The following is a 14,754-nucleotide window of genomic DNA, read 5'->3' as shown; positions in this document are numbered from 1 at the left end:
TGCGTCAGGGTCATCTTGACTCATTCCTGTATGAGTTGGTGATTGCATCATTGGTGGAGTGGCTACCGGTGATGGTTGCGGAGAGCATTGTGGAGATGGTGGCGGGGTTACTTGTTTAGCCACCTTTGCCTGTGGCTGCTTGTCTTTATCCTGAAAGGCAAGTTTGCGTTTCATTTTAATTGGAGGGAGAGTACTGATTTTCCCTGTTTCTTTTTGGATATGGAGCCTTCTTTGTGTATAGTCTGGCTCTACTGTTTCCAATTCCTGTCCAAACCTATGTGTCTTCATTTGTGTGGACAGTCCTTGTTCCTCAGTGTAGGAACTTGTTTTTGGTTCCGAGGCCGGATGTTTCGGTATCGAAACCTTGTCGGCTGCTTTTTTCGGTTCCGACGAAACCTTTTTTACTTTCGGTGTTGTGGTCTCTCGGTGCCGACCCATTTCGGTTCCGCTATCTCGGTGCCGAACCTGCCGGAGCCACTATCTCGAGCCCGAGATTGCTGTGTGGCGGTATCATGACCGGAGTCGGATGACTTCACCCCCAGCGTGCCCTTTTTCGGTGCCGATGATCGGTCACCTATTTTTCGGGTTAACCCATGGCCTGTTGGCCGTGGCGTCCCCTGGGCTTTAGTGGTCTTTTCGTGAGTTTTGATTTGACGTCCTACTCACGGTTTTCGGCGTTTCTTCGGGATCTATCTCATCCGAGTCATGGATGGAGAATGTTTCCTCCTCCTCTTCGAAACGCTCTTATCCTGTCGGCGCCGACGCCATTTGTAGTCTCCTTGCTCTTCGGTCTCTTAGTGTCTTCCTGGACCGAAACGCTCTACAGGCTTCACAAGTATCTTCCTTGTGTTCCGGCGACAAACACAAGTTACAGACCAGATGCTGATCTGTATATGGATACTTGTTATGGCATTTTGGGCAGAAGCGGAATGGGGTCCGTTCCATCAGCCTTGAAGAGACACGTGGCCGGACCGACCAGGCCCCGACGGGGGATCGAAAAAACCCCGAAGGGCCACCAGAGCTCTTCAAAATTCAGTGTCGATCTGTTGTAACTAACCCGATACCGAACGCAAACAATACAGACGATTTTTCCGAGATTCTAACTAACTTTCCGACCCGAAACACGGAGCGAAAAGTAACACGTCCGAACCCGATGGCGGAAAAAAAACAATCTAAGATGAAGTCAACGCCCATGCGCAATGGAGCCGAAATGGGAGGAGTCCCTCGGTCTCGTGACTCGAAAAGACTTCTTCGAAGAAAAACAACTTGTAGCACTCCGAGCCCAACACCAGATGGCGGGATGTGCACAGCATGTGTATCTGCAGCTACACATGCCATCGAACATACATATATATATATATATATATATATATATAAATATATATATATATATATATATATATATATATATATCTATTACTGCTCAAAACGGAAAGAAAAAGACAAACATTCTTCACCAAAGTTCTACAAATATCTCCTCTAAGGAAGAAAAAGTTTCCAGAAGCTAGGGAAGAAATGTCATGTTCCTTTTATAGACTTCTTGTCCTGATATCGCTTGTCCATCTGTGGCTTGAGCCAGTTGTCTGATACTGTTGCAAGCTGCATTCATAGCAGTAACCCAGATGGTAGAATGGATGGTGAAAAGGAGACTTGTTATGAGAACTGGTTTTCTGCACCCTCCAGAAGATTAGCACTTTATGTTATGGCACACATAGATTTTTTTAAAGTATTATTTTATTGGGATTTTCTATTCTTAAGAAAGAAAAATAGGAAATAACAACACACTATAATATGCTCATAGCTGGGGTGAATAAGAACAACCAGTACTAGAATTAACAAGTGATACGTATAGTACAATTAGCCACTGAAGTCCCATCAGAACATGAATCATGGCTTAACATACAGCAACAAAAACCCATTTGTTAAATAGGGTATGGGGTGGGGTCGGAGGCTACAAAGCAAATGAAAGGAACCATTGTGAGTGGTAGAGGCAAAGGGGATGGTGTGGAGTGTCCAAATTGAAAATGCAATGGTCAGTGTCAAAGTCAGTGTGTGGTTTTGGCCTACAATGATCTCAGTTTATTTGGTGCCAGGTCCTTATCAATATGTTTGAGGTATAATATTTCACCATCATATTTAAAATACAAGTCTGAGCTTCGCTTCTTGTCCAACTGGCCTGTCGCTGGAGAACTGCACAGACAATGCAAGTCATCACTTATCAGCAGCGGCCGGCGCATAACGCTAGCGGAGGGGTGGGGAGGGTTACGGAGATGAAGTAAAAAAAAAAAAAAGAATAACTTACCTTGCCGCCGTGCCTGCTGCCCTGCTCCACTTCTTCTGGTGTCCCAGCATTCACAGCACAGGCTCTCCAGCAATCCTGGTGCTACTTTCATGCAAAACTTTGCATGAAAGCAGCACCAGGATTGGTCTGAGAGGCAGTGACTGCCACTCAGACACAGCCCTGGGGTCTGTGCAGTTTCTCCAGCCTGGCTGTTAAACACAAGACGGGCTGGAGAAACCTAAGTGCACAAGTGTGTTTGGCCACCTCAGATGGCTGGCTAAACACACACGCGCACTTAGGTGCACTCTACGCTACCCAGGTCCAGCACTGCCCCTCCCTGCTGGCTGTGACAGAAGCAGGAAAAATAAAACAAACTATTGTTTTATTTGTCTGCTTCTGGCACAGCCAGTGTGGTGATGCTTCTAAGCCAGAGCTAAGGAGATTCTCTTTTCACTTATGCGGTTACTGATGTGGAATTTAACAGTAAAGGACCTTGGAGAGTGAAGCCGTTGACAGATTAGATTCGTATGATAATGACTTGTTATGGCAGCTTTTGGTCACTAATAGAGGATATCTTCTCATCCTGTCAGTGTCACTAAAGCCAGGAAACCTGGACCCTACCAATCTTGCTCAATTCTGCCCCTTCAACCACCTTACTTCCATAGGAAAATACTTTGAAAAGGGAGGCACCATCTAGCTATGTGAACACGTTAGCAATAATGATCTCAAAGAGAACTATCAACAAGGCTTCAGACCAAGCTTCAGAACCAAGACTGCCACCTTTCAAGTTGTTGACGATTTCCTCATCTCAGGACAAATAAACTTTGACTCTTGATCCTGCTCTACCGCCCCACAACCTTTAATACAGTTGATCACACACTCTGGAACCAGCATAGGTCTCTGAGACGCAACTCTGTAATAGTTCATATCCAGCCTCACCAAATGTCATCAGCTCTTGCAGATAGGCTTTGTTAGATCATGCACTATGCCTGTTTCCGGGAGAAATCTACTGGGCTCAATAAGCTGTGCCATTGTAATCAGGCTCTACATGAACCATGTTAGTTCCTTGCTCAGCGACAGAAACATCAACATCGAGATACTCCAATATGTAGATGACACCCAATTCGATCTCTAAATCTACTGAACCAATGACTCAAATCCTGCCTCAAATTAATATTCCACCTCAAATTCATCCAGACTTGGATGTCAACTAACTGATTGATGCTTATCCAAGGAAGACTCAATTCCTCCTGCTTGCCAACCACACAATGCATTTGCAGATTCAAATATGACTCACCAAAACCGAACATTCCTCACTCCTAAGCTGACAAACTGCAAAATGCATTTGCTTCACCCAGGACATCAACCTTAATTTTAAGGAAGCCATCACTAGGAAAACCAAGACAGCATGTTGCCAATGCCCCCCCTACTGAAAAAACGTGATACCACTTCTCCCAGAGGAGACTTTCATACAGCAGTGGAGGTTGTGGTCCTCTCCCATATGGATGGAGGCAAGGGGTTCCTCAATAGTCTCGCAGACACCACCATGACACCCCAAAAAGACACACTACATGCAGCAGCACAGCTGTCTCATTAAGAGGCTGAATACATTCAAGCATATATCACCCTTACCTCATTGGAACTAGGGGCTCCCCTTCCAGGTCTACATCACCTTCAAGAAAAAAGGAATCATAAAACATCCTCCGAAATATGACTCTGCCTTATATGACAAACTAATCACTTCCAGAGTACAAGGCCAGACCAGAAGCCTGGATATAGCCAGACTGCAGCACATATAATTAGAAGAAATACAAAAAAAGAAAGAAGGCTGTTAGAACTGTCAGCCTTAGGGTGGTCTTCCCCCAAAGGATTTGCCTTCGACCCTCTGTTTTGCTGAATTTGTTTCTGTTGGTTTTAGGACTCAGTGCACTTCACCACTGTTAACCAGTGCTAAAGTGTGTATGCCCACTCCCTAAAACATGGTAAAACTGGTTTACACCTGACTGGCATATGTATTTTACTTAGCGGTCCCTAGTAAGGTGGTACACCATATACCAAAGCTAATAGTGAGCCTGCAGCACTTATTGTGGTGCCCACTTAAGTAGCCCTTTAAAAGATGTCTCTGGCCTGCCAATGCAGCATGTGTGCAGTTTTAAACTGTCAATTCAACTAGATAAAATAAACCATCTGCCAATCATAAACTCCTTTTTCTTTACATATAAGTCACCCCTAGGGTGGGCCAAAATCAGCCCAAAGAGCAAGGTGCATTGTATTTAAAAAGTTGAGCATGTACTTTTATGTTTTACCTATCCTGGTTGTAAGAAAACTCACAAATTAGTTTTTTCACTGCTGAGAGGTCTACCTCTCTCATAGGATAACATTGGATTACCTCATTATTACATTTAATAAGTGATAGCTTTTGTTTGGGAACGGGTGGGAATATCATATTTAGTGTCTGAAGAAGAGTACTTTAAAATCCTCTTAAATGGTAAAGTTGGTTTCTAAGTCACAACTGAAGATGCCACGACTGGGTGTAGTTGACGGTTGACCTTTTTGTATTTCTCGCAGTTAGTAAAACAAAACTGAGCAAGGTGTTGGATGAATGAGCCATCCTGATGAGATGGGGAGGGGCAGAACTATGCATAGTACAACTAACATTTTAAAGGAGCTGCCTCATCGCACACAAATAATTTCATACTAGGCGTTTGTGACCCTAGACCCAGTGGAGCCTAGGGAGGGAGGAAGGCAGGACATTCCATGACCATCTGCAGGGGAGAGGGGTTCTTGAAGTGTCTTCCACTTCAGAGTCAGGTACAAAACTTGGACCATCAGACCCACTCTTCAGTTCACTTCTGGACCTTCAGAGGACTCTCAGAAGACTGTTCTGCTGCATATGGCCTGCTGTGTACTTCACAGGCCGGCCCAGCTGCTCCAAGAGGACTTCTCTTCTGCCAGAAGCCAGCTCTGTGCCATCAGAGGACTACGTTGCTGTTCTGACATGCTTTTCCACTTGAACCCAGGACTACCAGAGGGACTCCAAGGACTAGAAAGCTGGCCTCCTGGCCAGAGCCTTAGGGACAGAAAACACTCCAATCATCTTGAACCCACACCTCGACACAGCCTGAGTGAGTCTGACCCTCAAATGCTGCTCATCCAGGCCTGGACCCTTGGAAGTTGTGTTCAAGTTGCACTGATAGCCCACATCCCAAATTTGGGACTTGTAACATTTTCAGCAAAAAGTGCACTGAGAACAGAGGAGAGACTGGGACCTACCTGCTGGGTGATCTGCCCAAGCGGCATCGCCAGTTGGCCTGACTTCATGGTTGCTTCCATTACATTCCTCTCCGCAGCAGCAAATCCTGTTCAGCGGTTCCTCACAGAAGTGGTATCTGGCCCCGTGGAGTCCTCGTCAGCTACAACCTGCAGCTTCTTCCTGCTGCTGATTTTCAATTTAAAAAAAAAAGAGACTAAGCCCGAACACAGAAATTTTCACTGCAACTTCGTCCAGCACCTCCACGAGGCCAAATTTCCTCCTCGGATACCGCTGGCTGCCTTGTCCTGTTGAACTTTACCTTCTTAGACACTTTTCTTCTAATACTCTTCGAAGTACAAAGGTAAGCAAAGACAGGGACTAGTCCACTTTGTGTATCTGAACCACACTCCATCGCAGTCAGCCAAAACCTTCGACTTTGCCCTGGTCTCACCCGACTAGATGTTTCCAGTTAGTGCTTTGATCTTTAGGGAGCTATTTTATTTTACTGTGAACTTTAAAAATTCATAACACAGATGCTACTGATTGTATTTTTGTTATAGTGGTGTCAACTAATTCATTATACTTTACTCTATTTTTCTAAACTGGTGTGGGATTTTTGTTTTTGTGTTTTCACTTTAATACTGTTTGAGTGTAGCATATATACTTTACACATATCCTCTAAGTTAGGCCTGACTGCTTTTGTGCCAAGCTACTAGAACGTTAAGCTCAGGTTACTTCAAAAAACTTTGTGGTTCATCCTGACGAAGATTGTGGCTATTGCTTGAATATGGTTTAACGTCCCTCAACCAACAACCTAATTTCTCACACAAGCCTTCTCCCTTATCACTCCAGTGATTTGGAGCATTCAGACTGATATCAGAATAGCACCAACACTACTACAATTCATGAAAAAGATGAAGACAGATCTCTTCAAGGAACACTGCTTTCAGACGTAATAACTATCTCTATTTCACCCATCTCCACTCTAATTTATCGTGCCATGGTCGATGCCCCGTTTTGAGCACTCTGCTGCTCTCCAGCTAGGTTTGAGCTTTTCAAATACCAATTTATACATACATACATAGGAGGGCACTATTTGCAATCACATGGTCCGGCTCAATTCAGAATGCGTTTTTTACCTTAGCAGTTGTAGCACCCATGTGCTTGCACTGTTGTGTTTACACACACAGGACAAAGGGATACACTTCTACCTGATTCTTGTCAAGACAAAGAAACTTCTGAGGCTTAAAAAGGCTGTGAAATGTCACAATACTATGAAACATTCCCTAAATGTAACAAGGTAATGCATTCTAGGTGTTGATCATGTCCACAGAAATTGTTCTGACCACAAGTTCTCTGCCCTCTAAAGAGCAACATCTTAGTTACTGCATAAGACTTACACATGGTGAAGAACTTTTAAAAATTAAAATTGAAGATGGAGAAGGGAAAGCTTTCCTTCAGCTTACTTAATCAGACCACACACTGAAAAGCTCAAAGAGTTCTTTGGAAGAAGGCAACTAAAGCAAACCTGCCTCATATGTCACACAAGTAGTTGATGACAAGATGTGGCAATATGTATCTTCATATGTTTGAAAAAGGTGAAGTGTTTTACTGGACTGTTAAAGAGTGTTCTTTGCTCAATATTAGTTTCCTGCAGCAGTCAATTATTAAATGCCTTAATGTATCACCGGAGTTTAATTCCGGATTTACCAACATGTAAAACAGCATTAATTAAATCCACATTTTGGCAATTTCCAGCATCTGGCATCAAAGGAATATTGCAAGTACAAACCTATTGCAGGAGTTTGGCATCCATGCCTGCCTTACGTTTGATATATAAATATTATAGTCTTTTCTACCTTAGACCGCTGTTCTGTGGAAAAATAGGGGTGCATGTTGACAGCCATCAGAAATTGAGAGGGATTACCATACCCAGGCTAAGCAGCAGCAGAGAGGAGCAGAGACACTAAATCATTCCTTGATAACTCAGACAAGAATGTTATTGAAACACACAATCCTGATCAGAGCTAGTTTCAACATGATCATACCAGTTTCTACAGTGTTCCATAATATTCAGATTCACAATCATGCACAGTGCACTGCTGCATGACTAATAATGCAGTTGTGACCCAACTCTCTCTCGCTCACAAAGTATTAGCACTAATGCCTAATTTGAGCCAGCACTTATTTCTGGGGACTGGGACTTAATTTTACTCATCAGAATTTCATCAAGAGCAAAAGAGATAAAAAAAGAAATGGAGGAAAGGAGGAGAAAGGGAATGGTTGGAAAACAGAGACCAATGGCAAAAGCAAAGATGAAAAAGAACCTGAACAAGTGAAATAAAGGGCCACAGAGTGTCTAGTGGTTGAAGAAAGCTGCATCAAGTGTAATCAAAGTGATGCCACCTTGGTATTCTGACATTCGTTGGGTTTTCTTTGTGCTTTGAGAAAACCTTTGTGCACTGGCACGTGTTATTCTACAAATTAAGCACTGATTAGCCCCAGGATCAACAAACTTTCAATTTTGCTCACATGCTATTGTCACGAGATTGCAAAGCTAATATGCGACTCATGTTTCTGGAAGGATACAGTTGTTCCGCAATGAAAGCTCCTCCAGTTTGGGTAAGTCTGTCACCCCTTCCAAGGTCTCAATGTGATTATCATCCGCCTCTAGAACCTGGACAGAAAAAAGAATGAGTAGGGCTTTCTGAAAAAAGGTGCTTTGACTCTGGGGCTAATTAAAAATGTTCACTCATAGCACTAATTAACACTCTTAATGGAATCTCTGTAGGAAATATAACAACAAAAGTCACAAAGATTGAATTATGTTTCATGTCACCCAGAGAAGAACAACAATTAATCTCACATCAACATCTGCTTCAGAATGTGGCACTATCTTCGTATAAAACAGACATAGAAAAGTAACTATATATTTTCCATACACACAAAACGGAATGGAACGTGCCTTAAGCATATTGACTCTTAATGTTAGGCCAACTGAGGTCATACATTTTTTTTTTTAAATGTGTCCCGTGTACAAGGCTTTCATTTGCAGATAAAATAACCACTGTACAAACGATTGTTCAACATTTGGTTCCCTGTTACTTTTATATAGCTTAAGGAGATCCTTCTCCTCATCCTGTTTGATAGTCTATTATATTTATTCTGTTGCATAGCTTGTTCTATTTATTTTCCTGCCCCCTTTTGTTTTTACTTACATTTACATATATTCTGGTAAAGGGCCTTATTTAGTGATTAGGGGATAGCATACTGCATCATTCCCATCTGCCAAATTCTAAATAAGATGCTGAGTTTTCATGTATGATTGGAGAATGGGTTGTATTTTAATAACCCAACCACTATAAATTTTAATATTCCAGGTCGTCAACTCACTTTTTATGTGATTGCATTGCTATAAAAGTAAAAAGAAAAAAAATATTAAATAATACACCTCTGATGAACAAGTTACTTACCTTCGGTAACACCTTATATGGTAGAAGCTATATCTAACTGCAGATTACTTACCTTAGAAAAATCCCAGGCATCAGACTGTATCGGAAAGATTTTTCGTGAGCAGTACCCCTGCGCACTGGTAGGTGGCATCGATCGGCTCCGCACACATCTTTGGTATCCTCTGCGGCACCTATATAGGCGCCACCCAGGCACACTGACATCAGTTTCTTTTCATGGCTTTTCACACCTGAAGTGCTGATCCGTAAAGAACACTGACCAGTGGTGTGGAAAACTAGGGCCCAGAAAGGTTATAGCCCTGTCCCAAGAAATCCATTCACAGAGCCGGGAGGCTGGGTAGGCCGGTAAGGAATCTGCAGAGTGATACAGTCTCAACCAGATAAGGCGTTACAGAAGGAAAGTAACTTGTTCATCTGATAGAGACTTCTAGCTGTATATTTCTTACATCACATTAGATACCTAAGCAATACCATCCCCGGAGAAGGGTCTTTGGACCAATTTCAGACGAAGTCCTGCAGGTCAGAAAGGGGAAAATGCCCGTTATGACAGAGCCAACTGTATAGGCAATAATGTTTGGCTAACGTGTGCAATGAAGCCCATGTTGTTGCCTGGCAGATATCCAGGACCGGAACTCTGTGCTAAAGCAGTGACTGCAACTTTGGCTCTGGTAGAATGAGCACACAAGCCCTCAGGGGGTGCTTCTAGGCCAATGCTTATCAGAATTTAATGCAGAGCACGACCCATTTGGAGATGGTCCTTTTCCTCACAGCACAATCCTTTTTAGCTCTGACATACCCCACAAAGAGTTGCTTGTCCACCCAGAATTCCAGTCTGCTGTCAAGGGAGAATGACAACGCTGCGTGGGGTCCAGACGATGGAGGACTCTTCTCATCCCTGGAAGGGTGAGGTGGAGCGTAGAATGTAGGTATGGTGATGGATTGACCTACATGAAAGGGAAAGGAAGTGACCACATTTGGAAGAAAAGAGGCCTGCGTGCAAAGTACCACTTTATCAGGATGAATAGATAAACAGGGCAGCTTATATGATGAGGCCTGTAACTCACTAACTTGTCAGGCAGATATGATAGACAAAAGCTGTTTTGATGGTGAGCAACAGCAGGGGACAATTGTAAAGCAGCTCAAAGGGAGCACACATCAAGAATGTGAGAAACAGATTTGAGTCCGACTAAGGCATGATAAAAGAAGAAGGGGGAAAAGATGAACTAAACCTTTCAAGAATCTATATCCAATAGGAGATTTGAAAAGAGAGGGTTGCTCGTGCAATCTTAGAAACACAGACACAGCAGAAAGATAACCCCCTAAGAGTGCCCAGAGCAGAGCCCTGCTGGCCAAGAGATAGAATGAAGAGAAGAACCTGAGAAAGTGGGCCAGAAAGGGTTTCAACATTTCTGCCAGAACATCAGGCCACAAATTGTTTCCAACAGCAGGCGTATACCATCTTGATGGAGGAATGCCTGTCTGCCAAGATGACATTGCAAGCCTCAGATGGAAGGTCAAAGTCTGTCAACTGCAGCCCTCAATCTCCATGCAAGAAGGTGCAGACTGGACAGGGTCAGATGGAGAACTCGGATAGAAGATCCTCCCAAAGGGGGCAGTCTGATTGAAGAATCGATCACCATGCTCAGTAGCTCGGGATACCAGCCTGTCCGTCACCAGTCCGTTGCCACAAGGATAACTTGGGCCTGATTGTTCTTGATCTTTCAGAGAACTCTGAGCAGGAGTGGTATGGGCAGAAAGGTGTACAGGAGGCCTGAGATCCACTCTGGATGAAGATTCACCCAGTGAGAGTTGTCTTGGAAACTCAGTGTGCAAAACCGCTGACATTGTGGATTCTCAACGGAGACTTTGTGCTACCTCTGAATTGAGACTTCATTTGTGATCTGCTAAGCAATAGCGACTGAGTTCATCCACCTTGGTGTTCAGAGAACCAGGCAAATGCGGAACCACCAGGGAAAGTCCCTGATGTTCCAGCCGTGTCCAGAGGCGCAGAGCCTCTTGACACAGGTTCCATGACCCCACCTGCCCTGTTCGCTGCAGGACCACATGGTGGCGGTGTTGTCTGAACACCTGCACCAGCCTCCCCTTGATGAAAGGCAGGAAGGCATTTAATGCTAGACGGATCGCCCGCAACTCCAGCATATTGGCGTGGAGTCTAGAGTCCATCAGAGAACAGAGTCCTCTGATCGCCACCTCTCCCAGATGGCCATCCCATCCCGGGAGTGACACATCTGTCACTACTGTCAGATCTGGTTGGGGAAGGGAGAGGGATCAGCTACTGATCTAATTGTGGTTCATTAGTCACCACAGCAGATCTTTTGCAGTTTCCTCTGAGATCTCAACCATGTCAGAGGGATTGCCCTGAGGCTGTGCCTATTGGAACTTCAGGTCCCACTGCAGAGCACACATATGCCAACCTGCAGGATGCTAGAGGCCATAAGTCCCAGCAGCCCCAGTCTGTCTCACCAAAACCCAGGATAGAGGCTGAAACATTGGTATAATATCTTGAATATCCTGGACTCACTGCCCGGGAGGATAAGCCTGAAACTGCACTGTGTCCAGAACAGCTCAGATGAAAGGGAGCGTCTGAGAAGGAGTCAGGTGGGACTTCGGCACGTCTATAGTGAACCCCAACGAGTGCAGGATGTCCACCACAGTCTGGAGGTGGAATACAACAGCCTGGGGCGAGCCTGCCTTTCACAGCCAATTGCCAAGATAGGGGAAAACTGACACCCCCTGATGAACTGCAACCACTGCCATCACTTCGGTGAGCACCCGAGGGGTGCTGGTCAGGCCAAAGGGGAGCACATCAAACTGGGAATGCTTGTGGCCGACCGTGAACCGCAGGTAACGCCTGTGGACAGGCAGGATAGGGATGTGAAAATATTCATCATACAAGTCCAACGCTACCATCCAATCACCTGGGTCTGGGGCACACAAAACCTCCACCACTGTGAGCATCTTGAATTTCTCCTTCTTGAGGAAGTAATTGAGGGATCACAAGTATAGGATAGAACGAAGGCCTCCGTCCTTCGGCACCAGAAAACAGCACAAATAACAATCATGACCTCTTTCTGGCATCGGAACCCTCTCTACAGCGCCCCTGGCCAAGAAAGATGCAACTTTCTTGCGGGGAAGAGAAAGATGATCCTTCGTCAGCCTGTCTAGAGTTGGTGGCATGGTGGTAGGGAGGGTCATGAAGGGGAGGGAATAGCCCCCTTAGACTATCTGTAAAACCCACCTGTCCGATGTTATGGACTGTCAGCGGAGCAGGTGATGGTGAATCCTGTCGCCAACTGGATTTGGAATTTGCAGCTGTGGGGTGGGGGATTTAGGCGGTGGATTGACCAGACCTCTGGCTGCCTGATCCATGAGCCCTGATCCATGAGCTCTGTGAATACAGTGCCCTTGGCCACGCAGAGGCTGTTGAGCATGGGTGGCAGGGTGGCTGCTAATTAAGTTGGTAGCCCCTTCCATAGCCACGAAAGAGGCAAAAAGTGGACAGGTGGTGAGGCGGGCGGAAGATGAGCCCAAGGATCAGGCCGCAGCCACACTGTCTTTATAGATCAAATCTGTTTATTACGTTTTCAATTTTAGAACCTCGCACATGTATATGAACTACATCACTATATTGCGACCAGGCACAACATTAGCTTATTCCATGCGAAACAATGAAAAAAAGGATTATACAGTTAACACAACTATGTTTCCCTACTGCTAGTTGGATATACATTAATCAAACAATCTCAGGCTCTAATACCATGTAGTGCAAGTCCAGAATTAACCTCTCTTCGAAGATGACCTCCCAGGCTATCAATTCAAATTCAGAACCCTCAGATAGGTTGGGCATGTCAGCTCTGAAAACTCCCCAGATAAAATACGTAGAAATGGTTGCCAGAGTTCCCTAAAGTCCCCGCCCCGCAGCTGTGAAGCCAGGGATAGCTTTTCCATGGCGAGGATAAACCATGGCTTGTACAGCCAAGAGACTGTTGACAGGATCTGCTCTGTCCCCCACACTGATAGCAAAAGTTGTACGGCAGCATTCAAGGCCAAGGCCATCTGCCGACCCTTCAAAGATCTTAGGGGAAAAGTGAGTGGGTTGGGGAGACCAAGCAAAATATACGCAGGGAATCTAGGGATCTGGGTATCAAAAGCCCTGTCTACTGTGTCCATTATGTCCTTCCAATACCTGTGCAACTTGGGGCAATGCCATAGTAGGTGCACAAGCATGGCCCCCCGCAACCCCTCCAACAGCTACTAGATTTGTCATGATTCCAAGCATGGATCCGGTTAGGGGTGTAATACCAGGAGGAGGCTACTTTATAAGCTGTCTCTGTACCTGCTGTATTATAAGCTGTGTGGTGCACCCTATAAAAAAAAACACTCTCCCACTCATCCTCAGATAGTTCCCTCTCAAGCTCCTTCTCCCATCTCAATTGACCCCTAGTCTTGATTGGACGGGTCTCTCCCCGCAGGAGGGCATAGATTTCTGAAACCATGCGCTTATCGTCCTTTTTCATTAGAATCCATTTTTCAAATGGGGTTAACGGCCTGTCGATTAAGATCCTACTGGCCTGAAGCAGTGCCCAGTGTCTTAATTGGTAGTACATCATCCTATCGGCCTCAGTCAGGCCATATTGCTCCCTCAATTGGTCAAATGGGATAACCCCATTCTCATCGAATAAGTATCCTACCCTTTTGCATCCCCCCCCATACCACAGACGCAACGCCTCCGGTTGTAAGCCCGGGCCAAAATCAGGATTCGCGCCCAGTGGAGTCATTGGGGACGGGAAAGTCATCAAACCCGCCCTGCTGGCCACCCGATCCCACACTCTCATCGTAACCTCCGTAATCGGTAATATATACAACCCCTGCGCCCTGTGACGGCGCCTAAGCCAGGGTTCCTTCCATATGTGAGAGCCCGCCACTGCTTGGTCCATGAAGCACCAATGCTTCTCCGGAGTTGGCCGGCTCCATTCCAAAAGGAAGCGCAGCTGTGCTGCCTGAAAGTATCGAAGGAGGCAGGGGACCATCAGCCCCCCCTCCCTCTTAGGACGGTACAGAACCTGCTGTGATATCCGCGCCACCTTCCCTTCCCAAATAAATCTTAAGACCGCTGTTTGGAGGGACGCTATCGTTCTCGGGGGAGGTTCCAGCGGGAGCACCTGGAACAGATAAAGTATACGCTGTAGTATGGTCATGTTCACCGCCGCGACCCTGCCCAGCCAGGAAAGTTTAAGCCTCCCCCATGACTCCAAGTGGCGCTGCACCTCCCGCGTTAGTTTTGGATAGTTCAACTTTACTGTACTGGCAACCGTAGTGTCCAGCTCAATCCCCAGGTATGGGAGCCCGAAGAGGTCCATGTAAAATGGAAACGGGCCTTCAGGTCCCTTTCGTGCTCTGCAGGGATAAACCTGCCCAGGGCCTGCGATTTAAGCATGTTCATTCGGAACCCCAAGACCTGCCCAAATTCCTCAATAATACTCATTAGTGCCGGCAGTGAGTTCATGGGCTCCGCCAAAGTAAAAATAACGTCGTCCGCATATAGCGAGATGAGGTGTTCATCCCCCCCGAACCTCATGCCCGTGATCTGAGGGCTGTCCCAGAGCCTCTGCGCCAGTGGCTCCATGTAAAGCGCAAACAGGAGGGGCGAAAGAGGACACCCCTGCCTGGTGCCTCTTTGGACGAAGAATGGTAAAGAAAGAGTCCCATTAACCCGGACCGCTGCCCGA

The 14,754-nt window shown here is 45.6% G+C and overlaps 1 protein-coding gene across 2 annotated transcripts in view; it reads right to left on the bottom strand.

Annotated features, from left to right (window-relative positions):
• The window catches only part of RABGGTA (Rab geranylgeranyltransferase subunit alpha), a 316,511-nt gene that overhangs the window by 8,956 nt on the left and 292,801 nt on the right, over positions 1-14,754 (bottom strand). For both annotated transcript variants that reach the window (XM_069238152.1, XM_069238151.1), the window contains one exon: positions 8,124-8,211. In XM_069238152.1, the coding sequence (XP_069094253.1) occupies positions 8,124-8,211 (88 nt within the window). The remainder of the gene's footprint in view (positions 1-8,123; positions 8,212-14,754) is intronic.

Source organism: Pleurodeles waltl, chromosome 6, assembly GCF_031143425.1.
Source record: "Pleurodeles waltl isolate 20211129_DDA chromosome 6, aPleWal1.hap1.20221129, whole genome shotgun sequence".
In the NCBI taxonomy this organism is placed as follows: domain Eukaryota; kingdom Metazoa; phylum Chordata; class Amphibia; order Caudata; family Salamandridae; genus Pleurodeles; species Pleurodeles waltl.
The sequence above is the reverse complement of the archived record's forward strand: the minus strand, read 5'-3'. Positions and strand labels throughout refer to the sequence as shown.